Below are 23,278 nucleotides of genomic sequence, written 5' to 3'. Positions count from 1 at the left end.
GATTAGTTCCCTTGTCTCTGTGGTCTTTCAGCCCCTGGACTCTGCCACTTCCGTCCATCTGCCCCATTGGCCTCTCCCTGCTCTCCTGCTGCCCAGGCTCCAGGTCAGCTCCTCCAACAAGCCGAGCACACAGCCAGCCTGGCCTCTCTCAGCCCCACCCTGGGGCTCAGAGGGGCCCTTCCTGCTCACCCCACCTGCAACACTGGAGACCTCAGGTCCCCTTCCCCTGCACATGCTCCATCAACAATCCTAGACGACACTGGATGCTCTCACTTCTGTTTTCCACATTGAAGAGCAGACCCGGCTGCTTCCAGGACTGGTCAAAGCTGGTCAGTGCAAAAAGAGAAGGGCAGTTGGGGGAGCAGGGCCTTTGGGGGGTCGGGAGGTGTTGAAGGAGTATCAGGGGCCAAGGGAGGAATATATCTGCAGATGAGCTGTGAGAGATCATTGGCCTTGGACAGTCAGAGACTGGAGTGCAAACAGGCCTAGCAAGGCCCAGGGTGGGTTTGGGAGTTAGGTTTCAGCAAGTGCAAAGATGGTGTGGTGTCAGAGGGGAGGGAGTATGCGGTGGCTCAGCATCCAGCAGAGATGGCAGCCAGGGTGGAAGCAGGGAGGGGGTCCTCAGCACAGCTCAGGGCTGGGGAAGGCAGACTCAGAATGGAGGTCAGGACTCTGGCTCCTTGAGGCAGCACCCCTCTCTCTTTCTCCAGCCTTTCCTCCTACCACCCCTCCCCTTCCAGGACCCCCTTTCTTGCCTCCCTCTCAGGCCAGGCAGGCGAGGCCATCAGGATTCCCCTGATTGCTTTCTTTCATCCCGGTGCCTTTCTCTGCAGCAAACGCCGCTAATGCCTCCTTTATCACGGAATTAGGGGATTTAGGGCCGATGGCACAAAGAGGCCCTCGATAGCGGCCGTAATCAAACGCCAATCGGCCTGATCTTGAGCGGGATGGGGAAGAAAGCGAGCGCCGGGGATTAGCGCGGGACCGAGTCCGGGCCGGTTAAGATAGTATCGGCGCGGCCACGGGGCTGAAGCCGCCGGGAGGGCCTGGCCGTGGCCGAGGAGAAAGGCCGGCTTAGCTGCTCTGCGCCAGGGATTCTGAAGCCATTAGCGGGGATTAGCGCCTGGGTTAATCTGCTTTGGCAGCTCAATTGTCAGCAGGGAGCGCGAGAGTGGTGGAGGACACCTCTGGCTGGAGTGGCCACGGGACCTCTGCAGTCCAGGCCCAGAGGCTGGTCTTGGTTTCCCCAGCTGACTGAGCTAAGCTTGGTCCTGAGGACCAGAGGGAAAGATGCACACCCCATCAGGACAAAGGGCTGATGCATGGACCTGGCTCACTTGGTGTAAGTGGAGCCAGGCGTTTGGCTCCAGCTTTCACCTTTTCCAGGCTTCTTGGGAAACCAGGGGACACAGTCCCTGACCATCCTTTCCTCCCTGGCCACCCTTCCCTTCTGTCCTTCCCATCTTGTTTGCTGCCTCCGCCATCCCTCAACCTCTGGCCTTGATCACCCCTTGGGAGCCCTGGGTGACAGCTTCCCCACTGAGTTTGGGTTCCTTAGAAAAGCACCCTCCCCATCATGCATGGCCAGGAAGCAGGTCAGACTGTGCTGATGGAGATAGGTGAGGAGCCACTGCTTGCAGACCTTCCATCTTTCCTTTAGGGGTCCCTTCTCAAGGTATGGATCCCTGAGGGGCTTATTTGTTGATTTAGTCAGGACTGATGTGATGCCACCTGCTGCCTCCCCACAGCTTATCTCCAGCCCCCTCTCACTAGCTGAGGCAGGGTGGGACTGTGTAGGCGTGGGCCTCCATAGATCAGTCCTTTGTCTCTGCTGGGGTTTTCCCCTCTGAGAAACAGGGCTGACTGAGAGGAGGAAAGGTCTGGCTAGGAGGCATCACTGTCCAGTTGTGCAGCCTGTACTCACAGGTTCCTTCTGTGAGGACCGCCCCCCCCCCCCTCGTCCCCATGCCCCTTCCTGGGTTGCTAATGAACAGGCCCCTGGAGTGGGAGACTCAGAGGGGTGTCTCTGACCATAGGCCTCCTCCTCCTCCATGGGGATGCGGCAAGGACGCTGCCTTATAGGAGACCATGGCTGGCAACAGATAGCTGGTCTGAAGCTGGCTAGGCAGGCAGGATGGGGAGGGAGGTAGCAGTGGAGAGGCTGGTGGAGCCCTCTTGGTCCCATCCCCTGACCCTATCCCCTTTCTTATGGCTGAGATTGGGGCATTGAAGTAAAAAGATGCAGAGGGAGGAAAACACACAGTCGAAAGTCCTTTCTTCCTTCACTTGGCAGACATCTCACCAGCCCAGGCTGTGTGGAGTGGTGACGGGTGAGCCACATGGGACTTCCTCACGCGCTACTATGTCAGCAGCCCTCGGCAGCGTCCAGCATGGGCAGTCGGTGGCCGGGTCTGGCGCTTCAGTGACTCGGGAGTGGACGACGGTGGTTGGGCTATTCTCACGCCTAGTGTTGGGGGGCTGCAGGAGAGGTTAGGGCAATGGCAGTGAAATACAAGGGCCAGGGACTGGTGGCAGTGACCTCGATCCGCCTCCCGACACCCTGGCGGCTCAGACAGCACAGCCGCCAGAAGCCGCTGGCACGTGCCGCGCCCCCCGGGGAACGCGTGTGCGAGCCTACGCCAGCCGGGAGCGCGCCCGTGACGCCATCAGTAAGAGCCGCACTGACTTCCGGACGCGGGTGTTCCCGGCCTCCGGTAGCCTCGGCTTGTCTTTGGACGCGTGCGGCGTAAACTGCTCTCACTGCCTGTCCTCGGGAAACCTCCTGGGTACCTTTTGCGCCCAGAGGCCCCTGTTCCCGGACCTCCCAATGAGGAGTGCTGAGAGAGGCCCTGATGGGTCTGCGGCCTTTAGCAGCCTGCCCGGGACGCAAACGAGTGACCATGAGTGTGGACCTTCCTCTCGGCCCTGGCAAGCACAGCCCCTTTCCCGTGACCTGGTCTGACCGGCCAGATAAGCCTCCGAGTCACAATTGCGGGCAGTTTATTTACCTTGACCCCATCACAGCCCTGGGGCGGGGCGGGGGGGAGGTCCTCGCCAGGTCATCGGCGGCGTGGGTGGGAAAGGCGCTGCGGGCTTCGGTCAGCCTGTGTAAGGGTACCCAGGGACAGACAGACTGGCCAGAGAGCTTCGGCGACCCCAACCCGATCAGCGTGGGAAAACTGCCCAAAGCCCCAGTGCCTTCAGTGCTTTTCAGCCAGGGGTTGGGTGGCAGGCTACATTTGAGCACCGCTTAGGAGCAGAGGGGGTGGGATGGTTTATCCCTTGAAGTCATTTAAAGGAGAAGACACCCCAGTGGCCGAGCCTCCCAGGTCAGGCCTACTTAGTGGAGGATTAAGTGGGAGGTGGGTGTGGCCTGCCGGGAGACAAAAGTGACAGCGGTTGGGGAGGGTCAGGGCCTGACCCAATCTGAGCCGGGGAGGCGGGGCGGGGAGTTTGCCCTCAGGGATATTTGCCAGATAGGAGGGGATACACAAGACCACACCAGGGGCCACCAGGTTTTCCTTGGGTCACGCACATTGTTGGTCTAGGTCGAATTCATTTACAGTCCTGAGTGTCGTGTGACCCTCCCATTGTTCTTTCAGGCATTTCTTCATTGTGCATGCATCTCTGTCCTTGTCCCTGGGGTGTTCAGTCCCTGTTCCCAGATTTTGATGTGGCAGGAGCTTCTTAGACCCCCTGATTCTGTGCCCCTTACCAAAGACCTTCGTCCAAGGAATCTGCAAATATGTAGGAAGTAAAAGGACAAGAAAATACTCTGGCATCCTCAACTGAGATTGTGTTTGCTATAAAGGCTAAGGGCACACCCCGAAGAAACAGAATTCTCTTTGTTGGCTAAAAGGAGACAGACCTATTTGTCAGGAGTGACTGGCTTTTTTGTGTACTAAACTCTGATTGCCATTCATCACCTACACAAGGACATGGAAAAATCCAGGGGATGCCTGTGCAGTAGTGGCAGGGGTGGCCGGTGGGTTCAAGGAAGCAGGGAGCAGGGAAGACAGCTGCTTGAGGGCCTCTGACTAAAGGGTGCAGAACACTCATCTTCAGTCTCACAGTGGTGAGGACAGTGCTGGAGGTTGGCCAAACCTTGCCCCAGGAGTAGCCACCACCTCAACCTCTGCTCCCTTGCCTGGTCTCTGAGGCCATTGTCCCTCCTGGACACATTACATTATGATCCCAGGCTTGAGGCCATTGTAGATGGTGAAGGCTGCCTGTGGCTTCCAGCCAGGCACAGAGGCTCTGGCTGTGGATGGGATATGGTGAACTGGAGTCTCCACACTCCTCAGCTTACCTCTCTGATATGCAGACCCAGCCACCTCCTGGGGTTCCTTCCCCCCCCCCCCCCAGCCCCCTCCCCCACACCGCTGGTCTGTGCGTCTGTTTGTGGAGGGCCAGGCTGGAAGTTGAGTCTGTTCTACCTCCCAGTTACTTGGAAGATCTGTACACATCTCTGCCCCTTTGCCCCCATTACCACAAGGGCAAGGGGCAGCTGCCATCAGCCTCCTCTCTGCAACTTATGAGGTCTTGGTTAAATGCAGCTGGGCTCCTTCCAGGTCCCTGCCTGCCTATTCAGCTGCTCTCTGCCTGCTCACTTCCCTCCAGCCTTGCTGGCCTTCTCTCAGCCTGGACACCACAAGCACTTTCCTGCACACAGGATACCCCTCCCCTCCTGTTCCCCTTCCCTCAGGTCTTTGCTCCAAGAACTGAGGCTGCCTACTAATTCAGGTGATAAATGAAGGGGGTGGGGTTGCCTCCACCAGGGTGGGTGGCTCTTTTGTAATCACAGGCCCTGGGGACACAAATCCAGTTTAGTCTTTTCTGGCTGGGCTACTTGCTGTCCACGGTAGTGCTGTGTGACACAGGAGAGGACACTTGGACTATGGCAGGGTCAGCCTCAGCCCCATCCTCTCCGTGAAGGGTGAAGGGGACAGGCCTCTGGGATGCTGGTGTGCAGTCAGTGAATGGATACCATTCCTGGAGGTCACTATTGAGGTCACTGAGTCCCCTCAGGGCTCAGCTGCTGGGCTTGGCCTGCTCTAGAAACTACCTGGAACTTCTGCAAATAACTTCCTGCAACCCCAAGAAAAAAAAGCTACATGTTCAAGGGTTTACGGTGTTAGACATTGTTCTAAGCACCTTATGGGGATAGGGTGGGTTCTTCTGTCAACCCAGTTCATATTAGGAAACTGAGGTTAGGTGACTTGCCCAAAGTCGCATAGTGACGAATGAGAAGCCAGGGGTCTTTCTGTTCCCTACCACTGCCCAAAGATGCTGCCTGCTGTATATCTTCCTAGCCTTGGTGGCCTGTGCCACAGGCCAGCACTGCCCATCACAACAGCAAAGTTCCTGAGGCCCAGAGCCAGTGGCCTATGGCTGAGCTTGCATGCCCTGTGTGTGGGGGAGACAGCCTGTGGCCCCCGTGGGCAGGCAAGCTTTGCTGTGGGGCCCTTTCTCCTCAGTGGTGGCCAAGATTGGTTTCTCCTGAGAGCATTGAGTGTGCACAGCCAGTCCTTCAAAACTGTTTCCCTTGTGCCCCCTAAGCCCACAACTGGCCCTCAATCTGTCCCAGATCTCCTGTATCCCCAGAGTCCAGGGATCTGGGTGTTGTGTAGATTGTGGCAGTGGGACACTCTCCCCTTAAAGGAGCAGCTCTAGAGACCAGACCTGCTTACTGACAGTCTCTGTTGGCAAGTTATTTCCCAGTCTGAGCCAAACCCTTGAATGACTCTTACCCATGGATCATTTGGACAGGAAAGTGCCTTCTGCCCCCACACAGCCAGGGGCCCTGGTTTATCCCATCCTACTGTAGGGTCAGCCAGGGTAAAGGAGTGAGGAAAGGCCCCCTGCTCAGAGACTCAGGGGACCAGAAATTGGATGCCCCAAGCACTTCCCCAGAAACAGACCACTTCACAGAGAAACCATGGGTGGGGGAGGGTGGCGGGCCCAGCAGCACTCTCTCCCAGACTCAAACCCTGGTGTGGGGCAGTTCACTCTGCCCACTCAGTGCTGCCTTCCAGGTGACCCTGAGAGCATGCCCACCTGCTGACCCTGCAGGACCTAGCTCACAGGCCACAAACATGGCCTGGACAGAGTCTAAATGTTTCTTGGTTTGATGGTGCCAGGTCTCTTGGGGGCTAACACTGGCCATAGCTGGCTTACCCACCGGCCTGCCTGCTGCCCTGCTTCCCTGTCAGTGTCCTCAGGTGAGGGGGTATGCCTGCTCTTTGCAGAGGCAAGGCCGTCATTATTCACCTGTGCACAGATGGGCCCACACAGGGACAGGAAGCTGCAACAGGATCCGGTTTATTCGGCCTTGGGAGGGTGGTCCTGAGAGTGGCGGGTGCCACCCTGTCCCGGGCAGAGGGAGGGCCCAAGGGCCAGTTAAGGCCAGTGGCGGGAGAAGCAGGGGGCACATAGCCCCTGGAATGCGGTGAGGCCAGGCTGAGGCCCGGAGGCAGCTGTGGTAGGCCGGGACAGGTGCCCCTGCTGCCCAGGGTGGAAGGCACCGGGCTGGGACCGGGCCATGGCTACAGGGCCGTGGACCCAAGCCACATGGGCACCCCGGGGAAGCGGGGCACAGGGTCACATGACACAGAACATGAAACACAGGCACACGGCTCATGAGTAAGCACATGGACAAGTGGGCACAGATTCACAGGCCAGAGGGTCACCCAGCCTTGGCCAGACACATGGACTCAATGGTGGTGTCATACACACCACAGGGGACACACAGCACTAAGGGACATGTGGACTCAATGGCTACAGGGTACAGACCCAGGCCATGGAGTGCAAGGAATAGGGAAAAGGGGCCTTTTGGCACGACTGCACTGGAATCGTGAGACGAGGGCAGTGGGGACTGGTCTGGAGGTGCCTGGGGGCAACCCCCATGCAGACCCCCTAAGGGACTCAGTCTGTCTTCCACACTTTGTTGAGAAGCTTCACCACTTCATCATAGATGACAAACACGATGGCCACATCCAGGCAGACCCGGCCCAGGCGGGGGATGGTGCCCTTGTAGAATCTGGGGTTGGGGGGAGGTAGGAGGTGAGGAGGCAGAGGAAGTACAGCGTCCCTGGGAAGTGAGGGTGGGTCCTGACATTGGAGGGACAAGGGCAGGTGCCTAAAGGTAGGAGCCCTAGGGGATAGCCTGGGGCTGGCAGCAGGAATGGGGTGAGGCCCGCTTAGAAGGCCAGGGAGGGTCTGGGGTGGGGACCACAGCCCTGCCCCTCCCCCACTCACGCCTTGAGCCCCTCATTCCTCAGGATCTGCAAGCCACAGTCCCATGTGTTCCGGTATTTGTGTGCCTCCAGGCCCTGCAGGACAGCAGCACAGCACAGGGCTCAGTGGCTAGCCCAGCCCCTCGAAGCAAACCCTCCACCCCCTTCGTGGTCCCACCCCCACCTGCATCCGGGTCTTGATCACGTCCAGAGGAGTGTTCCCGAAGACACTGGCTGCGCCAGCAACAGCTCCAAACACTCCGGTTATCAGTGGGTTCATGGGCTTGTTGGGGTTGTCCCCTGGATGTGGGTGGGGGTTGCAATCAGAAAATTATGGGAGGGCAAAAGGGAGGGTTCTTTAGGGCTGGGAGGAGCATGGACGGGAGCCAATGAACGTGGGTGCCCCAGGAGGCAGGGTCCTGGCAGAGAGGACTGAAGAGGAAGAGCCTAATTCAGAGTGGTTGGAGGTGGAGTCTTGGGGCAGCGGACCCAACAGATACATACCTCTGTACCAGTTGCGCAGGGAGGTCATGACGAAGAAGCGGATGGCCTGGTTAGACCCCTGCTTCAGCACGGTGGCTGTGAGGCCCTGGTAGGTCCCCTTCAGCCCTAGGGGCAGGTAGGCATCGGAGTTACACTGGGGCCTTCGTGGGGGAGTGGCACACCAGAGCACCAAAGCAGGAAGGGGAAGTGCAGGCTGGCCTGGCCAAGGTACCTGACCCTACCTGAGGAGGAAGACATTACAGCTCACCTTGTTCCCGAATAATCTCCCTGACCCCATGGAAGAATCCTCTGTACTTAGGGTTTGGGGAGGTCTGGTCGTGGATGAACTTCACCTGTGAGAGGGAAGCAAAGGCACTGGCTTCCAGGACGCCACTGAAGGGCATACCTGGCCCATTGGCTTGCGGGCCTAGGGCCCACAGAGATCAGACCAGGGCTGGTGATGCAGCTCTTCACCTGGAAAGAGCCACCCAAAGCCACCGAGGGACACAAGGCCCCAGGAAACAAGAGGGTTGGCCTTACTAAAGAGTCTCTGTAGTTATGTTTGCTGGTATTTGCCACAGCTTAGGCAGTAAACATGTGTTATCTTATGCTTTCTGTTTATAAAAGTTTTTTTAAAAACCCTAACGTCAGTTGTCCCATTGCCTTCAGGACAGAGTCCAGTCTCCACAGGAGGCCCTTCCTGCACACTCTGCCCAGCTTCTGCAGGGCACTCTCTACCTCGATGGTCTTCATGGAGCACTAGGGCAGGATGGTCCCCGCCACCCCATCACCCCTCTGCACACCTTATCACCTGCTGAGACCCTCCCCACCTTGATGGTCTCCATAGGGCACACGACCACCACGGCTTCAGCCACGCCGGCACCCAGGCCACACAGCAGCCCCCGTGTGCTGTCCAGGCGTCCCTGGGGATCTCGCATGTGGTTGCTGAGGAACTCAAACATCCCGAACCTGGGAATGGGAGGCAGTGGGATGAGAAGGGCAGCAGCCGCCAGGATGCCCTCCCTCGGCCACCGGAGACCACCTCACCTGACGGCCGCTTTGGGGATGGAGCCGTAGAGCAGGGAGCTGAGGCCTCGGTACAGGCCCAGGACGCCATGGCTGCGGACCGTCTGCCGCACGCAGTCCCCTGGAGGAGGGGGCGTTCAGCGACCCTCTACCGCCCTAGAGACCACCTTTCGCACCTCCCCACAGCCCGCCTCGTTTGCCCCCCGAGCGCAGGTCCTGGCCGTACCCTCCGGGTGCCAGCCCTCTCGGTGCCGTCCGCTGCCAGCAGCCCTCTACTCACCGATGCCCCGGTACCGCGGCGGGTGCGAGCGCTCGTCCAGCTGCAGCTGTGTCTTTACATACTCGGTGGGGAAGGTGATGCAAATCTCGATGCCGCCCGCCAGGCCGCCTGCGGGGACCAGAGACCCGGACCCTGAGACCACCTTCTGGCGGTCGGACTGCCCCGCCCACCGCCGCTGGCGCCCCGGCCCCTCCCCCGCCCCGGACTTTGTCCGGCTCCTCTGGTGTAGGGGAGGCCCGGCAGCCTCCCCCACCCCACCCACGTTGTCCTGGCTAGGTTCGGCGGGACTACCCGCAGGCTGAGTCCCCACGCTCTGGCTGAGGACCAGGGCCGCGCCCCCCGCCCGACCCGGAAGTGAGGCGGGGCCTCTGCGTCCCGGGCCCACCCGGAAGCGCGGCGGGGCCGATGGAGAGGGCAAGCCGGGGGTCCGCGTCCCGGAGGGGCCCACCTGCCAAGATCGCCTTCCCTGGGTGCGTCAGCTTGGCTTTCCCAGACGCGGGCGCGGCGGCCGCCAGAGCGCGGGGCGCGGCCATGGCAGGCGGGGAGGCGGGGCGCCCGGCGTCGGCTTCGGGTCCGAGCCTCCGGCTCTCGGCGTTCGGGCGGCGGCGGCGGCGGCGGCGGCGGCGACGACAAACGGTTATGGCCCGGAGGGCGGGGCGGTCGCGTCAGCTCCCGGGCTCCGCCTCGCGTGGTCCGAGCCGGGCCCCGCCTCCAGCCCGCCCCGTTTTGCCGGCAGGGAAACTGAGGCCGGGGCGGGGCAAGCGAGGCAGGCGCCTGGGCGGGGTCGACAGCCCAGCCAATAGCGGAGCCCGGGGTCCTTGGGAGGCGGTGCTGTGCCGGGCCTGGAGCTGTGGGTCAAGGTGCAGTTTCTAAAACCCGCCCCGGCATCAGGCAGAATCCGGCACGAGAAGGAGCAGGTCTCATTGCAGCTGCCTGAACGACCGGATCCCCGGTTGGGGGTGGAGAGAAGGGCCGACCCACCCCCGGGGACACAGGGGTCTAGCCCCATCCCTGAAGTTTGGCATTCCCACACCCGACGGTCTGTGAGGCTACCACTCCCGCTACGGGATTTGGAGCTCCGTGCGGAGCTCGCAGGAAAAGACCCCCAATATACCCTGGCTATCTCCCCCTGGGCAGACGCAGGTTCTCATCCCCAAAGAGGCCCCAGCCAATCTTTTGTCCCCTGCTACCCACACCAGCACCAAGCAGGGAAGCTTTGCCTTGATAAACCGACTTTAATATTCATGATAAGTAGGAGGCTCAGAGCTAGTTAGAAGGTTCGTTCAGTTGGGTCTGCAGAGTGGCCTGGAGGGGGCAATTCTGCCAGTGCTGAGTGAAGACCAGGTGTCCCTCCCACCAAGGGCAAGAAATCCTCGGGGAGAACGCCCCAGGAATGCCTGGCTCCAGCCAGAGGACCTGGAGGCAGAAGTCCACCCAAGTTGGTCTTCTTGGGCAGTGTCTCCCCTGGCCTCCTCAGGGTATTCCGGATGGCTCAGAGGCGGCCATCCCTGAGCCTCAGCAAAAATAAATAACGTCCAGGTGTCCCTGCCGCCCATCAGGGTCCTCTGTGCTTCTGCAGTGACATGCTCCTTGAGGTTAATAACCCCATAGAGTCATGTTGCCACTGAGCGCCCACTACACGCTGAAGCCGTACACAGGAGGCTGGGCGAAGGCAGGTGCAGCAGCATATCCATAGGGGAAGCCAGCAGGGGCAGGGCCTGCAGCAGGGCCTGCTGTCAGCATCAGCTGCTGGCCTGCAGAGGGAGAAGCAGAGGGTGAGCAGAGCTCCTGCTGCCCAGGAGAGGACAGGGGCCCAAGGAGCAGCGTGGCAGACCAGCCCTGACCACCCAAGGTTCAGGCACTGGAGAACAGGTGCCTGGGGGCAAGGACAGTGGGAGTTGCTGTTGTGGGGCCAGCCACAGAGGCTGGCCAGGCTAGAGGGTAAGCTAGTCCCCAAATGGGACACTTACTTAGCTCAACTGGCTGGGTCTCAATCATGCCCATCAAAATCTAAAAAAACCAGATTGACATTAATGGTGGTGGTGGTAGGGGCACAATGACCCTGAAGAAGACACAGTTGGCAGGAGACTTGAGACCAGGCTCACATGCTACGTGCTCACCACACCCTCAGGCCTTTGTTAGTCCTGCAATGCACTCCAGAACCCAAAGCGCCTTGGTGCAGTGGACACCAACCAATTTGTCTGCTCAACAGCCAGGCCATCCAGGCAGGCTCTCAAGTCAAAGCCAGCAGCAGCCTTGCTGCCTGGGACCAGGCAGAGCAGCACACAGCAGCGGCTCAGAGTTGGGCAGTTGCTAGGCACAAGGAACAGGCAAGGGCACCCTCACAGAAGGCAGGTGCCCTCAGAAAATGGAGGACAATGGCCATGCTTCTTCAACATTCCTGGATACACTGACCTTCCCCACACCCAGCAGCCATGTGGTCCTTCTGTCCCCCACCCTGTCCATCCCCTCTCTGATCTGAAGCTCAGTCAGGGAATCACTTTCCCTACTCTTCCCTCCCTAGGAACAGGGGACTAGGGGCAATGGGGTGCTACCTACCAAACAAGAGAGGGGCGGGCTCCACCACATGTTCCTCTTGCTTGCGTAGGCTCTCCGAGGCATCCAGTCTGTCTACCTGCAAAGAGGCAAGAGCACTCGAGTGCCTGCCTGACAGGCTGCCTGCAGTCTGGGCCAGGAGGTGAATGTGGGGCCGGGAGGCAAATACACAGCCTCCAGGAAAGTCAGAGCTGAGGGTGGTTACAGGGCAGATGCTATATCTGCAGTGACCCCTGATCCACAAGGTGAAGCCTCTGTAACTGGGTAGACATGGAGTGCCCACTGGGGCCCTGGTGATCCCTAACTGCAATTCCAGCCCAGTGCTTTCCAAGTGGGCACTTGGCTGCTTGGTGCACCAGAGCAATGGCCAGTGACTGCAGGCTACACATGCAGCACAGCTCACAGGGCTAGGTTCTCCTCTGGATACAGGGGTACTGCCAAGACAATGTAGCACTTCTTACATCCAGCTAGTCCAGGCTGCCCACCCCTTCAGAGGAGACCAGTCACCTCATATCTGGGACATCCCACCTGGCAGGGAGGATGTGTCACCTTAGAGGTGGGGGCAGGGACAGCCATCAGAGGTCAGACTGCCTCCCTGCTTTTCCTCAAGGCTTCACAAGGGGCTGTCCTACGTGGTACCCACAGGCTGCAGCAGACACATGGATGGAGAGGGAACAGAGCAAAGTGGTGCCAGGGACCTGAGGAGCAAACAGCACTATGCGAGTGGGGGCAACAGCAACTGTGTGTCTGGGACCCCCCTAAACAAGCACTCAAGTCAGAAAGAAGAAAAAATTATGTGCCCTGTGTACACTCAGACCTGGGAGAGATCAGGCTAGGCACCAGAACCCTAACAGAACAGCCCTGTCACTGGCCCTGTGCGCTCCCCTCCCTTTCCCTCCTTGGGACCAGAGCTGAGGTGAGGAAGGAACAAGACAGTGCAATGGACTTGCAATCTATACTCTCTGCCTTCAGTTGGCTGACACTCAGGCTGAGGTCTAAGCTAGGCCTGTACCCTCCACTGGGAGAGCCAGGGGGTTTGGGCATGTGAGTTTTTCTCAGACGGATGGCCCTCAAGCTTCCCAAATGAATCAAGAGGCTCTGGGTGAAGTTCTCCAGTCAGGAAGGGGTGTGGTCTTCTTGTCTGGGCCCTTCCACCTCCGAGCAGTCTGGTCTGTCGGGCCCCAGCCCAGATCCCAGAGCTGCCTAAGAAACCCATATGGAGCCCATCCTATCCCCAGCATGATAGGCACCAAGCCTGGTGCTGGTCGAGAGGCATGTGGGGCAGCAGTGAGACCAAGCGCCACAGTAGCTCTTGCCTTCTTCAAGGACTAGGGGATATGTCTGGGGACCCTGGGCCAGGGAGCAGGTCCTTCCAGCAGGAAGGCAGCTTTAGACCAAATACACTGTCCCATTCTGAATTAGCTATGCAGTCACAGTGTTGACCAAGGTGACACGGTTGCCAGGATGACCTCCATCACTACAGAGAGGGAGTGTGTTCCCCCCAAGTCCTTGGGGCTCCCTGGAGGTCCCAACCCCTGCAGTAATGAAGGTCTGAGTGGCACGAGTTCCTCTTATGTTAACTCATGGGCCTTGACTCTAGGAAGAGACTCAAGCCATATGCATCCTTCTTTATTCTGGAGCACAGCAGACAAACTGCTTCCAGGTTAAGACAACTTCTGGATGGGAAAAGCAGAAACCATGGAGCACTTTCTGAAGACAAGCTCCAACACAGCACAGAGACTTCCTTTGAGGAGCTGCCATCCACTGTAGTTGAGGAACGAGGGACTCTTGTAAATCCAACCAGTCTATGTCCCCTAGTAGCCTGAAGATGGTCAGCACATGGTCAGCACTATCTCTCCCCATCCCCTGAAGAGTCCTGGGAGACCTCCCACTCAGATGTGCTGTGTAAATGGGACTAGGACACACTCTGGCATTCCCTCCTCCAGCAGCAGGGAGATGGCCTTGCACCCCTTGACAGGGGCTGGGCAGCTCCCAGGAGGCTCTGCAGGTGGCAGACAGAGTAAGCCCTTACAGGCCAAAGCTGGCAGCCAGACCCCACCACCACCCCACACCTGTGCTTCTTGTTTCTTCCATAAACCCCACACTAACTCCTAGAGGCCACTCTCCTCCCTCACACTACTGAAAGAGGCCCTAGCCTAGTGGCTTCTTGGCATCGTGGGGTGTCCTTGTGGCTAGAAGAAGGATAGGTGTATGGTTGGATGGGCCAGTAGGTGCTGCTGAGCGTCAGCTTTTCTGCAGCCTTAGAAACAAACCAGATTAGGTGACAAGGGTCTCTGGACAGTGCCTCAGCTAGGTCCCAGACAGGGACCTAGGGCTTCAACACACAGGGAGAGTTAAAATCAGATACTCTCATCTTGTTAAACAGCTCATCAACCTGCAAAGAAAGCCAGAGTGGGCCACCAAGGCCACAAACTGACATCTAGAGTGGCAGAAGCAACAAAGTAAGACATGAATATGGCCTCAGGACCAGGGAGACGTGGGTCTGAGCCCATGTCTTCATCTATCAGCTTTGGATCCGAACCCACACCTGCAGTCATAGAGGGGATGACTACCTACCTGTCAAGGTGTTAACATTCCTACTAAGTGCTTGGCAAAAGGGGGGTTACCACGACAGGTCTGCCAATGAATGCACCCCAAAATCCACTGGAGGCGTGCTGAGAGGTAAACAGACCACACAGAGCCCATGGACCGTGTGCTGGAGCTCTGCCAGCTGGTGCCACTGTTCTCACCCCACAGAGCCCTGGTCTGTGGGCAAACACACCCACTGTGTGCCCTGGCAGTGTGCGGGAGACCTGATGCAAGTCCCCTGTGGGGAGGGGCTCAGTTCTACCCAGAGCCCCCAAGGTGATTTTCTAGAAGAGGTTAATATTAGGCACAAAACCACTCAACTGTGAAGGCACGAGGCATCTCTCAAAGGTGGACAGGGCTGGTTGGACAACCTGGATTGGTCCCCCAGAGGCCACGGGCCATCAGAGGACCTCTATAGACCTGAGCTAGAGTCATAGCTGTGCCACATGGTGGCAAGGGAGCCACAGCAGAGCCCACACTTACTTTGCTAAGATACTCTCTCATCACCTGGATGAAGTAGGGCATGGCCAGGTCAACGAGGTTGTGTCTCCAGGCCAGCTCCAGCACCACATCCGGAGGAAGCAGGTCGTAGCAGGTGAAGAGAGAGGCCGCGAAGCACTCCCGCTTGCCCTCTTCCAGGAACCACTGCAGCAACTTCTCAGCCAGCTCGGCATCTCTAGACTCTGCAGCATGCTGCATGGCATCCTGCAACCAAGGCAGACGCACAGCTCAGGTCCACTCTGCCTTGTGCTACCTGAGGCACTTTCTGAGTTGGTAGGACACAGAATGGTGCCAGGCCCCACAAAGGACATCCTCGCCTGCAGAAGGGTCCCTGTGCCTCGGCTGCCCTCTGGTAGGCTGGAGTACCAGCTCCAGGAGAGCCATGGAGGGCACCAAGCGTACTCCTGGCAGCAGACTCTCACAGACCTGCCGAAATACCAAGAGGGAGGTGGCACACACGGGTGCAGGTGCCCTGGGAGACAGGCTCTGGCCTTGCAGCCCTACTGGCATGCAGAGGGGGTGCATGGGGTTGCCCATTGAAAGGGGATGGTAACAGAGCTAGCAAGGCTTCCAGTAAAGGCCGGGGTTATTATGCTTGGGTCAACAACCAGCGCTACCCTTCTGGACTCAACATGCAGCAGCTACAAGGGATAAAGCCAGTGCTCAAGAAATAGCAATTTTCAGGGGCGCCTGGTTGGCTCGGTCGGTTGAGTGTCCGACTTCGGCTCAGGTCATGATCTCACAGTCCGTGAGTTCGAGCCCCGCGTCGGGCTCTGTGCTGACAGCTCAGAGCCTGGAGCCTGTTTCAGATTCTGTGTCTCCCTCTCTCTGTGACCCTCCCCCGTTCATGCTCTGTCTCTCTCTGTCTCAAAAATAAATAAAAACGTTTAAAAAAAAATTAAAAAAAAAAAAAAGAAATAGCAATTTTCCCTTTCTTCCTGACATAAAAAAAGTACCTTCAAAAGTCCCTAATCGCTTTCACATTTGCAGATTTGTCTAAAACATAAAGAATCATACCCGCCTAGTGATAGCCATCAGTAAATTAGTAATTTCTATTTTCTAGCCACAATGGTGAGAAATGAATGACCTAAACTCTGCCAGTGCACGCGTTAGCTCTCTACCTCATCCCCATCCCTCAACCTCCTTCCCAAACCACTGGCAGCACTTGCCAGGGCCCTGCTCCAAGTCCTTGCCCTGCCCTTCACCATCCCTAGCCTGTGACTATACCTCTGCAGAGTGTTCTTCACTCATGGGCATGAGGGCCCCCTAACCCTCACTTTCCCATGTCCTGACATGTTCCCTCATGCCCCTCTAGTCTTGTGGCTCCTCAACAGTCCCAGCCTCCCACATGCAGTTACTCTGCCAGCTCCTCAGGTAGAGTGCACACTCTCCAAGGTGGCTGCCCTGATGGCTGAGTGACCACTGGGCTTTTACACCCAACCTCTGCAATCTGGAAAGCATGCTTATTGTCTTACAACTGTCCTAGAAGCCAGCACCGGCCACTCACTAACCCCCCAGGTGGCACACTGTGAACCACCCATCCTCCCAGGACTTCCATGCAGGGTGGGCTCTGCTGCCAAGGCATGACTGACACTTGTGTGTAGGGTCGGGGCCTGTGCATCATAGGCTCTGCAGCACCACCTTGGCCTCCACCTACTAGATGTAGTACCACACCCTCACGTGTGACAACCAATCCCCTGGGGGTCAGAGTCACCCTTGCTGAGAACAAGGGTATTGGAATGTATGCCAACATTTTTCTGCCTGTGGCTTTGTCCTTGTGGATTCTCTTCGTGGCACACGTTGCTCGGAGTGGGACTGGTTTGGAAGAGGACAAATGCCCTTTTGGCAGTTCTCACACACTGCTCACTTGCTCATTGTCCGATTGATAGGGGTCATGCACTCAAGATGCTGGCGTGCACACTGGCAGGTTGGGGCAGCTGGGACCCCCTACCTGGGGGCAGCTTCCCTCTGGTGTGTTGGAGCCCTGCTGCCACCTCCCAGAGTCAGCGTCTGAGTACCCTGATGAGCTGTCTGTGAGCTCCCTCTGCAGGGTCCTGTAAGCACCCCACGAAGGACCACGAGCACTGTCACGAAAAGTGAAGAGATGTTACCTAACAGTCCCAAACTGGAGGTAACAACTTGGGATGAAGCCTGACATGCCCCTGATGTCCAGAGTTCTCTAGCCTCAGCCCATGTGCTATGAGAGAGAGATGCATGCCCACATCCTAGGAAGGTACTCAGGGATGCCAAGGACAGTTCTGGGATTAACACCTTTAGGTGAAGCTCATGGCCTTGAGAAAAGGCTCCCCAGGGGAAACAGCACATGGAACCCTTGGAAATCAGCTTAGCCACACAGCACATTACAACAATGGCCCTCTTGTGCAATTGCACTTTACCCCACTGGGGAGATGTTGAGGTCAGGTGGAACGAAGGTAATGCCTTCAAGGGCCTGGGATCTCTCCAAGAAGCCCACCCTGGCTTTCAGATGCCCAGATCCAGATCCAGACCTGAGGATGGTACTTAGCCACTGCTTAAGGGCAGACACAAGTATTTTGAATTTGATTTTCACTTTGGTGTTTTTATTCCCCACATATGGATTGATCAAAAACAAAATAGGTGCCAAGTGAATGCTGCCACACTGTTTGGGACAGCGAAACTCACAAACAACTGCCAGGAAAGATTCAACTCTATGGGAGCTATTCTTTTGATCCAAATACCATTTTAAAAAAAATGTTATTTATTTTTAGAGACAGTGAGCAAGAGAGAGCACATGTGCATCCGTACACACAAGCAGGGGAGGGGTACAGAGAGAGGGATGAGAGAATTCCAAGCAGGCTCTGCGCTGACACAGGGCTCGAACTCAAGAACCATGAAATCATGACCTGAGCCAAAACCAAGAGATGGAAGCTTGACCAGTGGAGCCACCTGGGCGCTCCTTAATCCAAATAACTTTAAAGAAGCTCTATATTAATGACAGATAAGGATCCTTAGTCTGTGTTCTAAAAACACTTCCTCCTTAACATAATCCTCCCTGTCGCCCCACAAATGTCTCCTGGTAGGGGGCTGTGACCATCTCACACCCCCCAAAACATCAGGAAGCACACAGGGTGGGGAGGTCATTGGGACACCAACCTTGTAGAGATGGTCCTTCTTGCAGAGCTCCACGCTCTGGGCCCACCGGTTGTTGCCCTTGTATAGATAAGCCGCAATGCGCCTGAACTCAATCAGCTGGTGCTTCTCCAACCTCTGTGCCAGGGCAATGTTGTCAAAGTTGTCGTAGGCATCGATAGATGCCCTCAAACCCTAGAAAGAGGTGGCCTTTCCGTGGGTGAGGGACATAGTGGAACAGGCAACCAGGAATTACTCACTGGCCTCAGAAAGGCCCCTCCCCATCCATCCGTGGGGCCTATGGGGCCCACAACCCTTCCTCTGCAAGGTCAGCCCTCTGAGAAGAGGGCTGGTGCAGAGAAGGGCTCTCTAGTCCCCGAGTGCCCAACACTAGCTGCATGGGTCCCTGAGGCACAGAAGGAGCTGCAACTTCCCTCTGATAGAACACACACCCCACACCCACCTGGTAATCCTCCTCTTCTGTCAGTAGGTGGTTGAGGGCCTCATTCACACTCTTGTTGTTGTGGCTCTGGACTGACCGCAGGTAAGGCTTCACTAGGGGCAACTGGCCTGCCTGACGAGTCAGGAGAATGGTTAGGGCACTTGGGTAAGTCATCAGGGCACTAAGTTTGGGGCCCCATGGCACACTGATGGACCAGCGTGTACAGCCCAGTTCCAGGTCTCCTGGACAACTACAACTGGCATGCTCTACACACACTAACACATGAAGAGCTTCCTGGGTTACTGAGTAAATGTCAATTTCATTTATGAACATTTTGGCTGAAATACAAAGCTACATCTGAAACCTAAAAGCAGTTTGATACATTTAATATTTACATTTTCTGGGGACTGATTTAAAAAATTGATTATTAAGGTATTATCATTCACATGACCTTGGCCCAACACACCCTTCTCTGGCCCTGGGATGCTGGCTGACTCACCTTTGAAAAGAAGCCAACAGTCCGGGTATGGTCCAGCCGGGGTGCAAGCACAAGCAACAGGTCATTTATGAGCAGAGGTTTGTAATCCAAATAGAACTGCAGGGCTTTATAGTAGAGCTCCACATTAGCAACCTGCAGGTCAGGGAAGAGCTGAGGGTCAGCCCATGTCAATCCCCGGGTTGCCCCACTCACCTAAGATGCCGTACAATCCACCAGAACTTCTGGTTTTTGCCCAGGTGCACTTTATTAGTGAGGCTGGACTGCCCTTTTTAAGACCAAATGTGCCCCGTTTCCCATCTCTGTGACATTTTTCTCCTCAGCACTTGCATCTCAATGACCTAAGAGGCTGGCCTTTGTTTCCTGATTCATTGCAGTATCTGACGTGGGGTCGATGCTCAGCTAGTATCTGTTGAGTGAATGCATGAGGGGTAACAAGCCAGGATAAACCCAAACACCAAAACATGGTTTTATCCAAGCAAGATTCCCCCAGTCCTCCCTGGGAAGCTCAGGCTGAGCAGCAGCAAATCCTGTTATGTTTCCACTGCTCTCAGACAAGACACCACGATGTTCAGACCAGGCATCCTGGTAGGCAGAGGAGGGCTGAGTCTCTCCAGGCTGACCCTGTGCCCCCAGGAAGGCCACCCTCCCAGGCTTGCTGACTGTAGGGCCTTGTGTTCAGAGGAGAGCAAGGTGACTCCTGCCTCCAGAAGGACTGTGCCAGGTTAGTGGTGATGAGCATGTCCAAAGGAACATACAAAGGTGCAGGGGTACACACAGGGCATGGGAACACTAGAGCCATACTGGGTGGAGGGGGTGGGCGCATGGGACCTCTCTAGTAATACCAGGTCCAGGTGAGCTAGCAGCAATGTGGGCCCGTGACATCTGCAGACCAAATGGTGGGGGAGATGACTGTCCATAGCTCTGCCCATTACTGGTACTCTTGCTGGTTACTGACTTTACCCTCCTCTCCCCTCCCTAACTTCGATGTGCCCCTCAGAGCAGAGCAGTCACTGTCACCACAGATTCTGACCTAGAATGGCCTCAGGGTCCGTGGTGCTGCCCTTGTGGGTGCAAAGGAGAGCAGTGCCCCCCACCCCCTCCCCTGGGCATACTGCATCAGAGCTCTCGAACTGCTAATCTTCCGGCCAGGCCCTTTTACTCAGTGGTATCTGGACCCGATCAATGGTCGCCAGCCAGACTAAATGTGTAATAAGCAGAAAGGACTGTGGGGACATAAGGTGGGGTGGATGGGCAAGGGCACACTGGGTAACTTTCCTTGACTTTTGATCAAGTCCTTGCAGCCTTCATTAAAGCATGACCAGAGTGTCCCATATCCTTCTGGTTGGATGGCTTAAGACAGAGCACAATTGGCCATGCTCTTCCCCCACTGCAGTGACTGTGAAGCTGGACAAGAGCCGGCCCCACCACTCTGGGTGTGGATCAATGGACATGTGTTGTGTTGGACTGAGCTGCTGATCTGGAGGCATCTGGCACCCTCTAAAGAATCCACTGCTCCCATCTAGGGCACTGGCATCTGCACGGCACCCTCCTGTGGAGCCATGTACCAGGATGAGAGCACCAACACAGCCATACCCACTTGTGCAGTTGGTAAGGATGGCTACTACTACGCAAGGCCTAGGGACAGGGCATTATTCCTATTTTGAAGAAAAGAAAACTGAGGCTCAAGGGTGACCAGCTAGGGTGCGCTGGTTCCTGACACTGTGCTACCTGTGAGAGGCACCTGCTGTTGGCTGGGCACTTGCCACTGAACACTTGGCAGGCAGGAAACGTGTCCATTTTATGGATGGGGTCACCGAGGTTGATAGTGATGACACCAGCTCAAAGTGACAGAGATAGCAAATGGCTGAGCCAGGATGTAACACTGGTCACCCCTGCCTGGCCCTCCACCACTCAGTCCTGTGGCCAGGCTATTCTAAAGCTCTCCTGTTGTGTACCCACAGTACCAACAATGTCCTCTCAGGCAGGCCACCATGCCTGCTGGTGTCCTCCACCTCCTTCTCTCCTCCACATGTTGAGCTCATAGGAGTCTCCCACATGGCAGACAGGCAGAGGCACTGGTGTTGTACTAAGAACAGAACTCAGATGTCACCTGCATGAACACTGTTTTCCCACAAGACAGTCTCGTCCATGAGCATGTGACCTGGGACCCAAGACGCCATGCTGACCTCCATCTCTCTTCAGGAATCTGCTGATCCTGACCACCATCAGGGTAGATTGCACTTGGGTCATGGGCCACATCAGCTGCCTGGACAACTCCAACGCTCCAGACACCACTAAGAAACAAAAAGTACTGCCACCTCAACCATGGCACATCATCAATTTTAAAATGCACCCTGATAGCATTCAAGTTAATGTGAGAAAAGCACACCTAGAACTGATCAGGTATGTGTTTTCCAGCATGTTATTCATGTGTGCTAGGGCCTTCTCTTCTATTAGCCTGCCCTTCCATTAGCAACCTGCAGACCCTGTACAGGGTGGGATGTGTGTCAAATGGCCAGTGATCTCACTGATTATGCTGAATAGCACTGATGTGTGTGACCTCAGATGCTGAGACCTGGGTAGGTACCCCACCTGTCACCCACACCTCCACTCAGCAGTCATATGTGGAACAGAAGACAGATGGCCCTCTGATCCAGATGTAAGGAGCCCGTGCCCCCACCTTGGGAGCAACACGACAGAGACATGGTCAGAATGCTATCTTTCACTGACAGACAGCAAACAGGAGACCTGTGGGCAAGTTATTCATGAAAAGCCACTGGAACAAAATGAGGACACTCAAAGCAAAAGACCCAGAGACTGATGACAGAAAGCTTCACCTCCTAGGCTTCTAATATACACACAGAGCTCGCAAAGAAGGAGAGGCTTGGAGGCAAGGCCCACTCTGATCCCAGAAACAAAACAGCAGAGGCCCGCTTGGTGCATGCCCCCAGACCTGACCTCTTCCAACAGCATCTGGCAGCTAGTGGAATAGCCTGGCAAGCACCCTGGTTTAGCATGACTAGACTATGGGAGGATAGAGGCTCCTAGGAAGAGTGGGGACCCAGAGGCCAGTAGATCTGGGCTCATGACTCCACCTCTGTCAGGAGCCTGTGTTCTCTGGAGCTGGAAGTTTTGGAGGGGGAGATATAAAGAAAAAATATGCCAGAAGGTAGAAAATATGAAACAATATGATAGGAAATGATATAGACCGGGTCTGGAGGTGGGAGTCCCTCCAGAGGGCAGAAGGAAGAGCAAACGCCAAGGTCTGGCTGTCCAGGACCCTGTGTGAGAGCAGGGTGGGGAGAATGGTCCTGGACCTCACCCCCTGCCTGTTGCCTAGCTGTGGGGCCCTAGGCCAGTCACTACCCACCCTAAGCATCTGTTCCCTGTTCCCTTTGTGCAGATGGAATCACCACCACCTGCACAGAGGGCAGTGAGACTCTGACAAGATGATGGCAACATGCCCTGAGGCACACACACTGGCATTTGGCCCACCTGCCCCCAGGACAGGCTGGGCAACAGCAGGCAGGAGCGGATGCTTGGGCACTCTCTTACCTTGGCAATGACATCCTTGAATTGCCCTTCCCTCCAGGCATCAGTAGGGTGATTGATCATGGTAAGGACGGCATTATCGTACTCTTCGTACTTGTCATAGAGGAACACCAGCTCTGCCCAGAGGTGCGCCTGCTCGGCAGCTCTCAGCACCTGCAGGGACAGCCATGGGTTAGGCTTGTGCCACACATGCACATGGCAGCTAGAACCCCGAGGATGGCTAGATTACCTTTGGGATGTTGACTCGGGACCAGAAGAGCTCCAGGTGCTCTGGCATCTTCTGAGGCTTGAATTTGGAGTAGAGGATGGCCAGTTCTGTGAACATGCCCATGTGGGCCCGCTCCAGGCCCAGGGCTGCCTCCAGCAGGGAGATCAGTTCCTCAAAGTAGCCCCGATCCTGACAGACCAACAGATATGCTTGGGGTAGGGGTAAATGCACCTGGGGTGGCCAGCCTTGGTCCCTCTCAGTTATACACTCTGGTTCCAGCCTGCCAACATGCCTGAGCTCAGTCTGACTGGTTCCCATCACATTAATGCCAGAAAACCTCAAGGGTCATCCCCAGAGGGCTATTTCACACCCTCCTCACTCCCTGTCTTCACTCTGTGGATAACCTTGTTCCTGCTTCACTGAGAAATGGAAGCCATCAGAAGCAAAAGCTTATGTTGACCCTATTAGCATCTGTACCTGTTTGTGTTCCTGCTTAGGATCCAGCCAGCCTGGAACCCAGGCCCCAGCTCCTGCTACCTACTGGGGCTGCTGGGCCAGCAACGGTCTTCTTTTCTCTTGGCATCAGCTTCTCCCTCCACAGCTTGCCTTTAGCAAACATCCTGCAAATTCTCCCATCCAGAAATAATCTTTTTTAACCCCATGGTCCCTACCAGTGCCATCCCATTTTTCTACTCCCTTTTGTAGCAAGTTCCTCAGCAGGACCCTGTCTGGCTAACTGTCCCTCCCTCCTGTGCACAGCTACTCAGATGCCTTGTTCTCTGGAGCTTCTTCTTACTTT

The 23,278-nt window shown here is 56.5% G+C and overlaps 2 protein-coding genes across 5 annotated transcripts in view; both read right to left on the bottom strand.

The window, feature by feature from the left end:
- Positions 1-6,307: 6,307 nt before the first annotated feature.
- Positions 6,308-9,685, bottom strand: SLC25A1 (solute carrier family 25 member 1). Its single transcript, XM_053902276.1, has 9 exons — positions 9,473-9,685; positions 9,025-9,132; positions 8,766-8,865; positions 8,549-8,687; positions 7,987-8,071; positions 7,740-7,844; positions 7,420-7,535; positions 7,258-7,331; positions 6,308-7,039 (listed from the first exon to the last, which is right to left on the bottom strand). Exons 1-9 carry the CDS (start codon positions 9,555-9,557, stop codon positions 6,925-6,927), a joined length of 927 nt encoding a protein of 308 aa, XP_053758251.1. The 5' UTR covers positions 9,558-9,685; the 3' UTR covers positions 6,308-6,924.
- A 554-nt stretch (positions 9,686-10,239) lies between these two features.
- The window catches only part of CLTCL1 (clathrin heavy chain like 1), a 102,655-nt gene continuing 89,616 nt past the window's right edge, over positions 10,240-23,278 (bottom strand). The window contains exons 25-33 of one of the 4 annotated variants that reach the window (XM_019435600.2): positions 22,501-22,668; positions 22,275-22,424; positions 18,720-18,851; positions 18,242-18,352; positions 17,803-17,973; positions 14,653-14,874; positions 11,584-11,659; positions 10,995-11,034; positions 10,664-10,778 (exon numbers count right to left, since the gene is read on the bottom strand). In XM_019435600.2, the coding sequence (XP_019291145.2) occupies positions 11,015-11,034; positions 11,584-11,659; positions 14,653-14,874; positions 17,803-17,973; positions 18,242-18,352; positions 18,720-18,851; positions 22,275-22,424; positions 22,501-22,668 (1,050 nt within the window). In that variant the 3' untranslated portion in view covers positions 10,664-10,778; positions 10,995-11,014. Of the gene's footprint in view, positions 10,779-10,994; positions 11,035-11,583; positions 11,660-14,652; positions 14,875-17,802; positions 17,974-18,241; positions 18,353-18,719; positions 18,852-22,274; positions 22,425-22,500; positions 22,669-23,278 lie in introns of all 4 variants that reach the window. The other 3 variants (XM_019435599.2, XM_053902275.1, XM_053902274.1) reach the window with 3 other exon arrangements.

This window comes from Panthera pardus, unplaced genomic scaffold (assembly GCF_024362965.1).
Source record: "Panthera pardus isolate Hobbes unplaced genomic scaffold, ASM2436296v1 HiC_scaffold_15, whole genome shotgun sequence".
Lineage (NCBI taxonomy): Eukaryota > Metazoa > Chordata > Mammalia > Carnivora > Felidae > Panthera > Panthera pardus.
Note: the sequence above shows the minus strand (reverse complement) of the source record. Positions and strands in the feature narration are given on the sequence as shown.